The sequence below is a fragment of the Oncorhynchus kisutch genome, linkage group LG30, assembly GCF_002021735.2.
Source record: "Oncorhynchus kisutch isolate 150728-3 linkage group LG30, Okis_V2, whole genome shotgun sequence".
Lineage (NCBI taxonomy): Eukaryota > Metazoa > Chordata > Actinopteri > Salmoniformes > Salmonidae > Oncorhynchus > Oncorhynchus kisutch.
The window spans coordinates 1,433,190-1,448,491 of NC_034203.2; the positions used below are offsets into that span (position 1 = coordinate 1,433,190).

Genomic DNA, 15,302 nt, shown 5'->3' on the forward strand with positions numbered 1-15,302 from the left:
AAAAACAGCTTCTATCTCAAGGCCATCAGACTGTTAAACAGCCATCATTGACACAGAGAGGCTGCTGCCTACATACAGACTCGAAATCATTGGCCACTTTAAAACCTCTCTAGGGTACGTGGGACGGTAGACCCCCACCTGGCCAACATCCAGTGAAATTGCAGAGCGCGAAATTCAAACTATACACATGCAATATGTCAAATTAAAGCTTGACTTCTTATTAATCCATCCACGGATTTCAAGAAGGCTTTATGGCGAAAGCAAACCAATGCGATTATCTGAGGACAGCACCCCATGAAACAAACACAGACAATCATATTTCATCCCGCCAGGCGCGACACAAAACTCAGAAATAACGATATAATTCATGCCTTACCTTTGAAGAGCTTCTTCTGTTGGCACTCCAATATGTCCCATAAACATCACAAATGGTCCTTTTGTGATTAATTCCGTCGTTATCTCCAAAATGTCAATTTATTTGGCGCATTTGATCCAGAAAAACACCGGTTCCAACTCACGCAACATGACTACAAAATACCTAATTAGTTACCTGTAATCTTTGTCCAAACATTTCAAACAACTTTCCTAATACAATTTTAGGTATTTTTTAACGTAAATAATCTATCAAATTTAAGACCGGATAAACTGCGTTCAATACAGGATGAAAGCTTTCAGGTCACACGCCCCAACCACAACAGTACACTTCACTCTACCCTCATTCTGAACAGGGCCAATTCTTAATTTCTCAAAGGAAAAACATCAACCAATTTCTAAAGACTGTTGACATCCAGTGGAAGCGATAGGAACTGCAAGCAAGTGCCTTACAAATCTAGATTCCCCATAAAAACCTAATTGAAAAGGGGTTTCGCCTGCCAAATAAGTTCTGTTATACGCATAGACATCATTCAAACAGTTTTAGAAACGTCAGAGTGTTTTCCATCAAATACTACCAATTATATTCATATCCTAGCTTCTGGGCCTGAGTAGCAGGCAGTTTACTTTGGGCACCTCAGTCATCCAAACTTCCGAATACTGCCCCCTACCCCGAAGAAGTTAATAAATGGATCACTAGTCACTTTAATAATGCCACTTTAATAATGTTTACATATCTTGCATTACTCATCTCATATGAATATACTGTATTCTATACCATCTATTACATCTTGCTCATCCATATATTTACATGTACAGTGGGGAGAACAAGTATTTGATACACTGTCGATTTTGCAGGTTTTCCTACTTACAAAGCATGTAGAGGTCTGTAATTTGTATCATAGGTACACTGCAACTGTGAGAGACGGAATAAAAAAACAAAAATCAAGAAAATCACATTGTATGATTTTTAAGTAATTCATTTGCATTTTATTGCATGACATAAGTATTTGATACATCAGAAAAGCAGAACTTAATATTTGGTACAGAAACCTTTGTTTGCAATTACAGAGATCATACGTTTCCTGTAGTTCTTGACCAGGTTTGCACACACTGCAGCAGGGATTTTGGCCCACTCCTCCATACAGACCTTCTCCAGCTCCTGCAAGTTTCGGGGCTGTCTCTGGGCAATACGGACTTTCAGCTTCCTCTAAAGATTTTCTATTGGGTTCAGGTCTGGAGACTGGCTAGGCCTCTCCAGGACCTTGAGATGCTTCTTACGGAGCCACTCCTTAGTTGCCCTGGCTGTGTGTTTCGGGTCGTTGTCATGCTGGAAGACCCAGCCACGACCCATCTTCAATGCTCTTACTGAGGGAAGGAGGTTGTTGGCCAAGATCTCGTGATACATGGACCCATCCATCCTCCCCTCAATACGGTGCAGTCGTCTGGTCCCCTTTGCAGAAAAGCATCCCCAAAGAATGATGTTTCCACCTCCATGCTTCACGGTTGGGATGGTGTTCTTGGGGTTGTACTCATCCTTCTTCTTCCTCCAAACACGGCGAGTGGAGTTTAGACCAAAAAGCTTTATTTTTGTCTCATCAGACCACATTACCTTCTCCCATTCCTCCACTGGATCATCCAGATGGTCATTGGCAAACTTCAGACGGGCCTGGACATGCGCTGGCTTGAGCAGGGGGACCTTGCGTGCGCTGCAGGATTTTAATCCATGACTGCGTAGTGTGTTACTAATGGTTTTCTTTGAGACTGTGGTCCCAGCTCTCTTCAGGTCATTGACCAAGTCCTGCCGTGTAGTTCTGGACTGATCCCTCACCTTCCTCATGATTATTGATGCCCCACGAGGTGAGATCTTGCATGGAGCCCCAGACCGAGGGTGATTGATCGTCATCTTGAACTTCTTCCATTTTCTAATAATTGCGCCAACAGTTGTTGCCTTCTCACCAAGCTACTTGCCTATTGTCCTGTAGCCCATCCTAGCCTTGTGCAGGTCTACAATTTTATCCCTGATGTCCTTACACCCTCTCTGGTCTTGGCCATTGTGGAGAGGTTGGAGTCTGTTTGATTGAGTGTGTGGACAGGTGTCTTTTATACAGGTAACAAGTTCAAACAGGTGCAGTTTATACAGGTAATGAGTGGAGAACAGGAGGGGTCCTGCCTGGTATAGTCAGACGGGGCCACAGTGTCTCCCGACCCCTCCTGTCTCAGCCTCCAGTAATTATGCTGCAATAATTTATGTGTCGGGGGGATAGGATCAGTGTGTTATGTCTTATCTGGTTTACTTTGTGAATTTGGTTCCTCTCTAGGTTTCTCCCGAGGTTCCTGCCTTTCTAGGGAGTTTTTCCTCTTCTCTCAGAGGACCTGAGCCCTAGGACCATGCCTCAGGACTACCTGGCCTGATGACTCCTTGCTATCCCCAGTCCACCTGGTCGCGCTGCGGCTCCAGTTTCAACTGTTCTGCCTGCGGTTATTGAACTGTGACCTGTTCACCAGACGTGCTACCTTGTCCTGGACATGCTGTTTTCGACTCTCTCTCTCTACCGTGCCTGCTGAACTCTGAATGATCGGCTATGAAAAGCCAACTGACATTTACTCATGAGGTGCTGACCTGTTGCACCCTCTACAACCACTGTGATTATTATTATTTGACCCTGCTGGTCTTCTATGAACGTTTAAACATCTTGGCCATATACTGTTATAATCTCCACCCGGCACAGCCAGAAGAGGACTGGCCACCACTTAGAGCCTGGTTGCTCTCTAGGTTTCTTCCTAGGTTCCCATTTTTCTAGAGAGTTTTTCCTAGCCACCGTGCTTCTACATCTGCATTGCTTGCTGTTTGATGTTTTAGGCTAGGTTTCTGTATAGCACTTTGTGACACCGGCTGATGTAAAACGGGCTTTATAAATACATTTGATTGAAATTTGATTTATTCTCTGGCTGTCTCCATAGGAGAACCCTTTGGTTCCAGGTCGAACCCTTTTTCTTCCAGGTAGAACTATTTTGGGTTGTTGAAGTTGAAAGGGTTCTACATATAACCAAAAAGGTTTCATCCTAGAACCAAAAAGGGTTCTTCTAAGGGGATGGCCAAAGAACCCTTTTGGAACCCTTTTTACTAAGTGCGTACAGCACAAACAGATTTGGGACCAAGTTAATACGATGTTGAGGTTTAAATAAAGGGTTAAAGGGTTGAGGGTTGAGGGTTAAATAAATACGAGATGGAGGCTCAGTTTTGTGGGATTTGCTTGTCTCGACATCGTTTCGAGATTATGGACTACATAATCTGCGTAATGTGCCAAAAATGTGCCAAATAGAATGCTATCTGTGAGGAGTTCAAACAACCTCATTACTCTAATGTGGTATGTGGGGGAAAACGATGGGCGCCTGGAGATGAAATACACTGTATGTTATATCTTTTTTTTTTTATTCTACAGAGCTCTATCCTTTGTTTCCTACCTAGGGAAACCTTCACTGGTCTGGGATCAGAATTTTGGGGTACAGATGAACAAAGAAAAAAGGGATGGGGCTAGGTTTGAAGATAGAGATGCAGCTGTCATGACGTGGCCCTTTCTGGTTATAGATCGTGGCATCCCCCCCTCTCTCTCCTACACCCAGGTTCTGTTATCTCAGGTTGTAAATTCCTGGAGGAGACTCTCTCCCCTGGCCATGCAGAAAGATTGTAACAGTAGAACAAAGTAACTCCTTCTACATCACAGAACTTAAGAACTGAACAATATCCATGTTCAGTTCTCAACATTATCCATGTTTTGGAGAAGCCAGCTACGACCCGGTCCGTTTGTTTCATATTTGTGACCTCATGAAAGACAGTAAAGCCACATTACCATAGCTCTGTTTATACACGTGCCTGCATTATGAGGTTTGTGTCTAATTATTGTATAAAATGAATGAGTACAGATTAAACTATTTGTGAAATTATGTATTGTGATGTTAAACCGTTACTGTGAGAGAATTGTGTTCCCTTTAAAGTTTAACTAAGTCATTGGCCGACATGATCTGGCTCATGGGACAGCCCTTTCCTATTGTTATGAATAAAACCCCCTCCTGAAGAAATCCTCTTCAGACCACATGTACCTCGATGAACACCGGGGGCACAGGTTGAGTTCAGACCACAAAACCTCAGTATAAGCTTAGGTTGTAATGGTTGTTGAATTCCTAACCATACCACGTGGAGCATTGGCTACATGGCGGGAAATGGTTAAACTCTGAGACTATTGATCCTGACAGAATAAGAGCAAATCTTAGATACTACTTATTAGTTTGCAGCTAGAAATTATGTCAACCTGGGATGCGAAGACCTACAACCGCTGTAACATCTATATCTATAAAGAACATTTCTGAATGGCACTCTGAAGTATCCAATCTAACCATGAAAGACTTGGGATGAACTTTCCAACAGAACGACTGATGATTCCAACAGAGATCACGACGACACACTGGGTGTAAATATATATTGATTGCAATTATTCCCGAATGAGTGAGCGTTCAAGTGCAAAGGATTAGCATTTCAATTAATATAATTATCAACTGTGTAGCGACTCCTTCTGTTCTTTCCCGCCTTTTCAGTCCACACCCACATCCCTTTGTCCACCAAGCCATCATATCGGCTTAACCCACTAGGGAACCTCCCTTATCATTTCCTTGTAACCATATCTACTGTGTTGTTTGTTTTTGCAATCCTGTGATTATTTAGTTAGTTGGCAAATAAATGATTAAGACAATTGATGTATGGATGATTCATAGTAAAGGCTGGGTTCGTGCAGATTACCAACAATTTACTACGTTTGGAATGAGACTAACGTGAGGTAAAGAATCATTCATTAATTAGAAGACTAATTGATCAGTTATTAAAATATCTGAAGAGTTACATTAGGAAAATTATAACTTTGTAATCTGAAGATTTTCCTTGGTGCCCCGACTTCCTAGTTAATTACATTTACATGATTAGTTTAATCACGAAATAATAATTACAGAAAATTGATTTGATAAAATGACACAACACAGCCATGATTTAGTGTAGTTCAGTGGCGTGTATTCATGGATGCCAAGGGAAGCCCCCCCCCAAAAAATGGACAAAACATTTTACAAAATAAAAAACTATCTTTTGTATTTTTTCACAATTTTCCTTCAATTCACAAGAGGCTGAATGTATCTCACTGGAGAAACCCTCCGTACAAGTGAAACAACACCAAGTTAAACAGTCTGACCAAAAAGTGTATGACATTGTTGCCGCCCGTAGTATATAATTCAATAACAAGGGAATCCAGCAAGCATTTGGTCTCTCTTGATAAAAAAAACCATTACAAAATATAGCCAATCAACATTGAGCTAAACTGAGTGGCTCAAATGTGAATGGTCCTGGCGGACCAAACAAAAGTGTCAAGAGAAGCCAATTTGGCTTCAGACCAAACACATAAGATCGAAAGCAAAACGTAATCAACAGAAAAAATGTGAATTGCTGCATCTCGTTGTGTTGTTGTCCTCCGGTGGCTAGCTAGCTAGTTAAAATCATCCCTTTCCTAAATTAGCCATAGGATGGAGATTTGGATTTGGACTTGTTGTTTCACTTAATTCTCCGTACTGGCCAATGATTATAATGGCGATTGGGATCCAAACAAAAATTCATACATTGTGCCCCTGGCCTGAGAGGATGGAAGTTCAATATGTAGCTAGATGTAGTAGGCTAATGTTAACTAGCTGGCTCCTCGTTGCCCATGAAAGGAAGTTAGGCTAGCGAACAAACATTTTAGCCAGGTAGCCTAGGACAACAAAACTAAAAGCGTGTCATGTATGACAGATTCATGGACCATTTCGGCAACATGAAAGAGAGGAGGACGGTACTTGCGTTCCTCTACAAGTAGGGTGAGTCAACATGTGTTTTCTACTTGCACGCACACGTGCACACACACAGTCTTGTTTAAGTAACCTTGTGGGGACATACAATTCAGTCCCATTCAAAATCCTATTTTCCCTAACCCCTAACCCTAACCTTAAACCTTAAGCCTAACCCTAACCCTAACCCTAACACTTACCCTTAACCATAACCCTACCCTAAACCTAACCCTAACCCTAAACCTAAACCATAAACCCCCTAGAAATAGCATACAACCTTGTGGTGGCTAATAAAATGTCCCCAGCTGGTGACATTTTTGTACATTTACAATTATTGTGTTGTCTAAACAAGTATAGTAAATGTCCACACACACACACACACACACACACACAGAGAAATCAGTCCCATGGACAGCACAGCTACATCATTTATAGCTTACGCTGTATTGGACTAAATCGTATTTGGTATCTTTAAGTGTCACTTTATTAGACGAAGCGTAGGTGATTTGATGATGTTAAAATGTTGAAGTTGAAATGGTGCTTGAATGGTGATAACTGATAACTCTCCGTGGTTCTAAATCACACACACACACACACACACACACACACACACACACACACACACACACACACACACACACACACACACACACACACACACACACACACACACACACACACACACACACACACAGTCTTGTATAAGTCACCTTGTGGGGACACAATTCAGTCCCATTAAAAATCCCCTCTTGCCGCTCCGATCATTTTCGTCTATATCCGGTGAATTGCAGAGCATAAAATTCAAATTAAATTACAAAAAATATTTAATTTCCATGAAATCACAAGTGCAATATGCCAAAACCCAGCTTAATTTGTTGTTAATCCAGCCGGCGTGTCAGATTTCAAAAGGGCTTTACGGTGAAAGCAAACCATGCGATTACGTGAGGACAGCTCTCAGCAGACAAAACATTACAAACAGCTAGCAGCAAAGTAGATTGGTCAAGAAAGTCAGAAAAGAAATGAATCACTTACCTTTGATGAGCTTCGTATGTTTGCACTCACGAGACTCCCAGTTACACAATAAATGTTTGTTTTGTTCGATAAAGATTCTCTTTATATCCAAAAACCTCCATTTGGTTGGCACGTTTTGTTCAGTAATCCACAGACTCATACGGTCACGACGGGCAGACGAGAATTCCAAATAGTATCCGTAAAGTTCGTAGAAACATGTCAAACGTTTTTTATAATCAATCCTCGGGTTGTTTTTACAATAAATAATTGATAATATTTCAACCGGACGGTAGCCTTTTCAATAGCAGAGAGAAAGAAAAGGTCTCGCTCCCGGCGGGTGCATGGACAAATCTGAGGACATCTGGCTATCCACTGCTGCGATGTGATCATTCTTGCAAATTTTTCAGAATAAGGTCTAATGACTGTTCAAAGGGACCACAAGGTGTGTGGAAGCCATAGGGAAAGGAATCTGGATGATATCCCTTTAAATGGAGGATAGACTTGCAATGGAAAATAGTAGTTTCAGAAAAACAGCACTTCCTGGATGGATGGACAGCTCAGCATTTAACACCATAGTACCCTCCAAACTCGTCATCAAGCTCGAGACCCTGGGTCTCGACCCCGCCCTGTGCAACTGGGTACTGGACTTCTTGACGGGCCGCCTCAAGGTGGTGAGGGTAGGTAACAACATCTCCACCCCGCTGATCCTCATCACTGGGGCCCCACAAGGGTGCGTTCTGAGCCCTCTCCTGTACTCCCTGTTCACCCATGACTGCGTGGCCACGCACGCCTCCAACTCAATCATCAAGTTTGCGGACGACACAACAGTGGTAGGCTTGATTACCAACAACGACGAAACGGCCTACAGGGAGGAGGTGAGGGCCCTCGGAGTGTGGTGTCAGGAAAATAACCTCACACTCAACGTCAACAAAACTAAGGAGATGATTGTGGACTGATTGTGGAAGTTTTAAGTTCCTCGGCGTACACATCACAGACAAACTGAATTGGTCCACCCACACAGACAGCATCGTGAAGAAGGCGCAGCAGCGTTCACCACTGCCTGTTCACCCCGCTATCATCCAGAAGGCGAGGTCAATACAGGTGCATCAAAGCTGGGACCGAGAGACTGAAAAACAGCTTCTATCTCAAGGCCATCAGACCTTTAAACAGCCATCATTGACACAGAGAGGCTGCTGCCTACATACAGACTCAAATCATTGGCCACTTTAATAAATGGATCACTAGTCACTTTAATAATGCCACTTCAATAATGTTTACATATCTTGCATTACTGATCTCATATGTATATACTGAATATTATACCATCTATTGCATCTTGCCTATACCGCTCGGTCATCGCTCATCCATATATTTATATGTACATATTCTTATTCCATCCCTTTAGATTTGTGTGTATTAGGTAGTTGTCGTGGAATTGTTAGATTACTTGTTAGATATTACTGCACTGTCAGAACTAGAAGCACAAGCATTTCGCTACCCTCGCATTAACATCTGCTAAGCCTGTGTATGTGACCAATACAATTTGATTTGATTTGAAACATTAGATACGTCTATTTTAAATGTTGAAATTTGGCTGTGTTGTCAACCAAACACAATTCAATATTACTTTTGTAATACAGTAAAGAGAGAAAATTGAAGGCTGTCTTAAACTAATGTAACAGTATTTATTCAACACATCCATGGCCATGTTGAGGTTACTGTAGCTATAAATGTCTTCTTATGTAATCATAGAAAGCATGCATGTTCAACATAGCATGTAAAGATCACAGGTTTGTGGAAATCTTCACAATTGCTATAATAATCTATGCAGAATCTCGAACAGCATTGACCACCTGCACTATGTACATTTTATGTAATCTCAACTGCAATCCAGGTTATTTGGTTGTGATATTAGATGAAGCATAGTGATAACACATTAAGTTGTATAAATACAAAATATCTGACATTGTATATTTGAACTTTGTTGTGCTTTTAAATGGTTGAATGTGCAGTGATAACACATTTAGATGACAAATAAACCAAAAATCAGACATTGTTTTTCCATGAGAATTTGGTTGTGCTTTAAGATAGTTGAAATCATAGTAATAACACATTGGGAATTCAACAAACTTTATTTTTAAATTGGTGACTAAAGATTTAAATCTAAATGATCAATGTCTCAACCAGATATTATCCCAATTTCCATGTTGAAATCATGTGGTGTGTGCCCAGTGGGAAAGCCCCTTTCTCTGTAAACACACCAAAATGGGATTCTGACATTGGTGACTGGTGCCCAGTTTTTGGCCACACCATTTGTGGATGAGATTGTCTCGCTATTTATGGGGGAATATCAAATGTAATTGAATGATAATCCTAATCCTAAACGGAAATTTGTCTGTAATCCAGAGGTCTCTGTTCCAAATGAAGAGACTGGCTCCAATCCAGTCTGCTGCTTTGGTAGTCTTTGATGAAAATAGATAGGTCAACAAAGGTCTATTATTGTCCTGAATGGAAAATGTGATGATGTTGTGTTGTATTGTATTTTGTGATGTAGATGTGGGAGTGTTTTAGGTCAGTAAAAGCTTAATGAAGAGGTTATATTGTCTGGCTTCCCGGAAACAGATTGAGCCTAGTCCTGAACTATAAAGGACTGTCAATGGAGAATCTCTATCGAAATAGCTTTTTGTCAACAGTTATAAATCCACAACACAAAACCATCTTCCTTCCTAAGTATAATGATGTGGGCAAATATGGGTCAATAGGGTCTTAAATCATTGATACAGGAAGTGTAAACATGTATTTTCTACGCAGACTAAGTTTAAAAAAATGTATTGTCTAGAGAGGCATAACATGAACACTCAACAACAGGAAGAATAGCTTCTGCCTTGGCAAAAGCTAATGGGGATCCAAATAAACCAATAAATACAAACATATTATGCAAAATACAGAGAGCACATTTCATTCATTCCACATCAGTCTTCATTGGGATGCCTGATATTCTCTTGCCATTGCACAAGTAGATCTTATACAGTAAATAATTATGGGATAGGGAAAGTCAATTTCTCAGTTCGATGGACTTAATCAGACTGTTTCCTATTCCTGTCTGAGCAAATTGGTACATGGTTGCCTGTAGTGATGGGCATTCGGGCTCTTTTCAGTGAGCCGGCTCGTTCGGCTCAGCTCACCAAAAAGAGACGGCTTTTTTGGTTCCCAAACGGCTCTTTAAAAAAAATATGTTTTGTATTTTTTCAAGTCAAACAGTTTGCGATAGTTTGACTATGATTGGTGTTAAAACAATTCTAATGAAATTAAATGAAATCATACTCTACCTTAAGCACAATGTATTTAAAAATGCATTGGTTTCTTATGAAAAAGGATGCTATTAAACATTTGCATTTACAGTATAACTTTTTAATGTATATAAACAATGTGCATATAAATCTAACCATTCAAAACTAATACAATCTGAACAGCATAATAGAATAATGCACCATATCAAAAAATAATCATATTTTTTGCAAAACTGCAGCATCCCACAAATTTAAATGAATGTAAAAAAGCAGGATGCTATTACACATGCGCATTTAAAGTATAACTTTTTTAATGTTTATAAACAAAGTGCATATAAATGTAACAATTCAAAATGAATACAATCTGAACAACATAATAATAGAATATTGCACAATATCAAAGAAAAATAAATAACAATGTGATAAACTGCAGCATCCCAACTTAAAACATTAAACTGGTCCCTCTTTTCTCTCTCTTCTTTACTGCCGTGTTATAACCAGCAGCACACAGCAATGCTGACCATATGTTGCTTTTATGAGAGATTTACATTCAGAAATGCAAGCTGCCTCACTTTCGAAGGGCTGATGCGGTTTCTTCTCTCAGTAATTATTTGTCCTGTTTTTGAGAAGACTCTCTCAGAGGGAACGGATGAGGCCACTATGCAGAGTCTCCCTGTCATGACTTTAGTAAGCTGTCGGTAGACAGAGGCCTTGTTCTTCCACCAGCTCAGCTCACATGCAAATGTTTAATAGCATTCTTTTAAGTAACAAACAAATGCATTTTTAAATACATTGTGCTTAAGGTAGAGTATGATTTCATTTAATAATTTAATTAGAATTGTTTTAACACCAATCATAGTCAAACTATCGCAAACTGTTTGACTTATTTTTGAAAAGAGCCGTTTGGGAACCAAAAGAACCGGCTCTTTTTGGTGAGCTGAGCCGAACGAGCCGGCTCACTGAAAAGATCCGGAACGCCCATCACTAGCTTGCCTGCACTCCACGGTTGCATGTTTTGGCTAAATTACATCTCAGCTACTGCCGACAAGGACTAAATTGATTAGGCTGCCTCAGTTGAGAGGTTGACTTATGATTCTTAAAAAGTTATTTCACTCAAACCTAACTCTTTATCACTTCTGGTAGACTAGTGAAAAATTACATAGATTCTGCTCTGTTTCTCCATTTCTTTGAAAAGCACAAATGGATGACATGGGAATCTTGCTGGCTTTTAGGCTCTTAACCTTCATAACACGTGTCTGCCTGCACAGCAAAATAGTAGAATATCATTTTTGGTTGGTAAAAACACAACTGTGTGCAGTACTTGTTATGAAATGTCATAAAATATTCATGTTGCCGCGTCTTCTCAAAAGAGCATGTCGGGTTAACGACATCTCACGTTGACTCGGGCTGTATTCTCGTTCATTTCCGGAGGGCACGTCAGCGGACGAGTCGCATAGAGAGAGAGTGCGCTGTCTCTTCAGGGGTTGGGACATCCGAAGCTCCATTCATTCTATCCTCCTAAAAAAGATAGCCCCGAGCGCAATGCTGCTGCAATTTTGAAACAAATACTATTTACAATTGTGTAAATATTGGAAACATGACCCGGGCTCATTGCAGAAGCAATACGTTAGTTTGTGATAGTAATTTGGCTGGTTTGAGAAACGCCGATCGTTGACTAATGGTCCGGGACCTCTCTTCGCCGATGGGGTAGCAGCTAGCTGGATACGAAAACAGCGTCAACTCCGTGTTCAGTCAACTCCATGAGCAAGGGACAGCCTGTCCAAGCCTTCTGTGGTGAAAAGGTTCAGCAACCAAGTGCTGAACTAGCCTATTCGACTTCAACAATCCTCCTGTTTGACTGAATTATGTACCAGGTGCAGGTAAGATTACGATTTTAAAAGCAGTCCTCCAAAAGCCAGTTTTTCACGCCATAATGGCACGTGTATTCTACATAACCTAGTAAAAAAACGGTGATTCTATAGCCTACAGACTGCTTGAGGACATTTTATGGAAGTAAAATGAATTACTATAAAAAAAATTGTGCGGACATAAGATGAATGACGATAGAAATTAAGTAGTTTTTGCAAGAGTAATAACATTTAACACACTGAGTGTACTAAACATTAGGAACATCTGCTCTTTCCACGAGACTGACCAGGTGAAAGCTATGATCTCTTATTGATGTGACTTGTTAAATCCATTTCGATCAGTGTAGATGAAGGGGAGGAGACCTGTTAAAGGGGGTTTAACCCTTGAGACAATTGAGAAATGGATTGTGTATGTGTGCCATTCAGAGGTTGAATGGGCAAGACAAGACTGCAACACTGCTGGATTTTTCATGCTCAACAGTTTCTCTTGTTTATCAAGAATGGTCCACCACCCAAAGGACATTCAGCCAATTTGACACAACTATGGGAAGCTTGAGTTAACATGGGCCATCATCCCTGTGGAAGTCTTGACACTTTGTAGAGTCCAGTGTTAATCTGCAAAATTGTAATTATTTGCCTACCTCCTCATGCCTTTTGCACACATTGTATATAGACTCCCCCTTTGGTTTCTACTGTGTTATTGACTTGTTAATTGTTTACTCCATGTGTAACTCTTTGTTGTCTGCTCACACTGCTATGCTTTATCTTGGCCAGGTCGCAGTTGCAAATGAGAACTTGTTCTCAACTAGCCTACCTGGTTAAATAAAGGTGTTCTCAACTAGCCTACCTGGTTAAATAAAGGAGAAATAAAAAACAAACAAAAAAAACAAAAACATGCTCGACCAATTTAGGCTGTTCTGAGGGCAAAAGGGGCTGCAAACTCAATTATTAGGAAGGTGTTAATGTTTTGTACACCGTCTATACGAACCAGCCAGGGAATGCCTACAACCTTTACTTCAATGAGTGAGACCAATTTATCTTTTAATGATTTAAACTTCAGTTTATCTTGCTGTTTTCTTTATTGAGAGTGAGTCGTTATTTGGTTTCTATTAGTGGACCACTTATCAACATCTAAGCTATCATGACTGTGCCTGCTGAAAGCACATTTTAGGACTCTCTCTTACAGTGCATTCGGGAAGTATTCAGACCCCTTGACTCTTCCCACATTTTGTTATGTTACAGCCTTATTCTAAAATGGATTTAAAAAAAAATCCCCCCTCAATCTACACACTACCCCATAACTACAAAGCAAATCAAAAACTGGTTTTTAGAAATGTTTACTAATTTATAAAAATACAAAGCTGAAATATCACATTTACATAAGTATTCAGACCCTTTACTCAGTACTTTGAAGCACCTTTGGCAGCGATTACAGCCTTGAGTTTTCTTGGTTATGATGCTACAATCTTGGTACACCTGTATTTGGGGAGTTTCCACCATTTATTTTCTGCAGATCCTCTCAAGTGCTGTCAGGTTGGATGGGGAGTAGAGGTCGACTGATTAATCGAAATGGCCGATTTAATTAGGGTACATTTTCAAGTTTTCATAACAATCGATAATCAGCATTTTTGGACACCGATCATGGCCGATTACATTGCACTCCACAAGGAGACTGCGTGGCAGGCTGATTATCTGTCATGCGAGTGCAGCAAAGAGCCAAGGTAAGGTGCTAGCTAGCATTAAACGTATCTTATAAAAAAATAATCTTAACATAATCACCAGTTAACTACACATGGTTGATATTACTAGTTTATCTAGCTTGTCCTGCGTTGCATATAATCGATGCGGTGCCTGTTAATTTATCATTGAATCATAGCCTACTTTGCCAAACGGGTGATTTTAACAAGCACATTCGCGAAAAAAGCACTGTCGTTGCACCAATGTACCTAACCATGAACATCAACGCCTTAATTAAAATCAATAACCAAGTGTATATTTTTAAACCTGCATATTTAGTTAAAAGAAATTCAGGTTAGCAGGCAATATTAAACTAGGAAAATTGTGGCACTTCTCTTGCTTTCATTGAACGCTGAGTCAGGGTATATGCAGCAGTTTGGGTCGCCTGGCTCGTTGCGAACTAATTTGCCGGAATTCTACGCAATTATGACATGACATTGAATGTTGTGCAATGCAACAGCACTATTTAGACTTATGGATGCCACCCGTTAGATAAAATAGGGAACGGTTCTGTATTTCACTGAAAGAATAAACGTTTTGTTTTCGAAATGATCGTTTCCGGATTTGACCATATTAATAACCTAAGGTTCGTATTTCTGTCTTATTATAATTGTCTTTGATTTGATAAAATCAATTTAGCCTCAAATAAATAATGAAACATGTTCAATTTGGTTTAAATAATGCAAAAACAAAGTGTTGGAGAAGTAAAAGTGCAATATGTGCCATGTTAGAAAGCTAACGTTTGGTTCCTTGCTCAGAACATGAGAACATATGAAAGCTGGTGGTTCCTTTTAACATCAGTCTTCAATATTCCCAGGTAAGAAGTTTTAGGCTGTAGTTATTATAGGACTATTTCTCTCTATACCATTTGTATTTCATATACCTTTGACTATTGGATGTTTTTATAGGCACTTTAGTCTTGCCAGTGTAACTGTATAGCTTCCGTCCCTCTCCTCACCCCTACCTGGGCTTGAACCAGGAACACATCTAAAACAGCCAGCCTCGAAGCATCGTTATCCTTTGCTCCACAAATGCCGCGGCCCTTGCAGAGCAAGGGGAACAACTAATTCAAGGTCTCAGAGCGAGTGCCGTCACCGATTGAAATGCTATTACTACGCACCTCGCTGGCTAGCTAGCCATTTCACATCAGTTACACCAGCCT

At 40.3% G+C, this 15,302-nt stretch overlaps 1 protein-coding gene across 1 annotated transcript in view; it reads left to right on the forward strand.

Moving 5' to 3' along the window:
• Positions 1-11,925: 11,925 nt before the first annotated feature.
• The window catches only part of pex5lb (peroxisomal biogenesis factor 5-like b), a 159,972-nt gene continuing 156,595 nt past the window's right edge, over positions 11,926-15,302 (forward strand). The window contains exon 1 of the mRNA XM_031810683.1: positions 11,926-12,415. Within this exon, the coding sequence (XP_031666543.1) occupies positions 12,401-12,415 (15 nt within the window). The 5' untranslated portion in view covers positions 11,926-12,400. The remainder of the gene's footprint in view (positions 12,416-15,302) is intronic.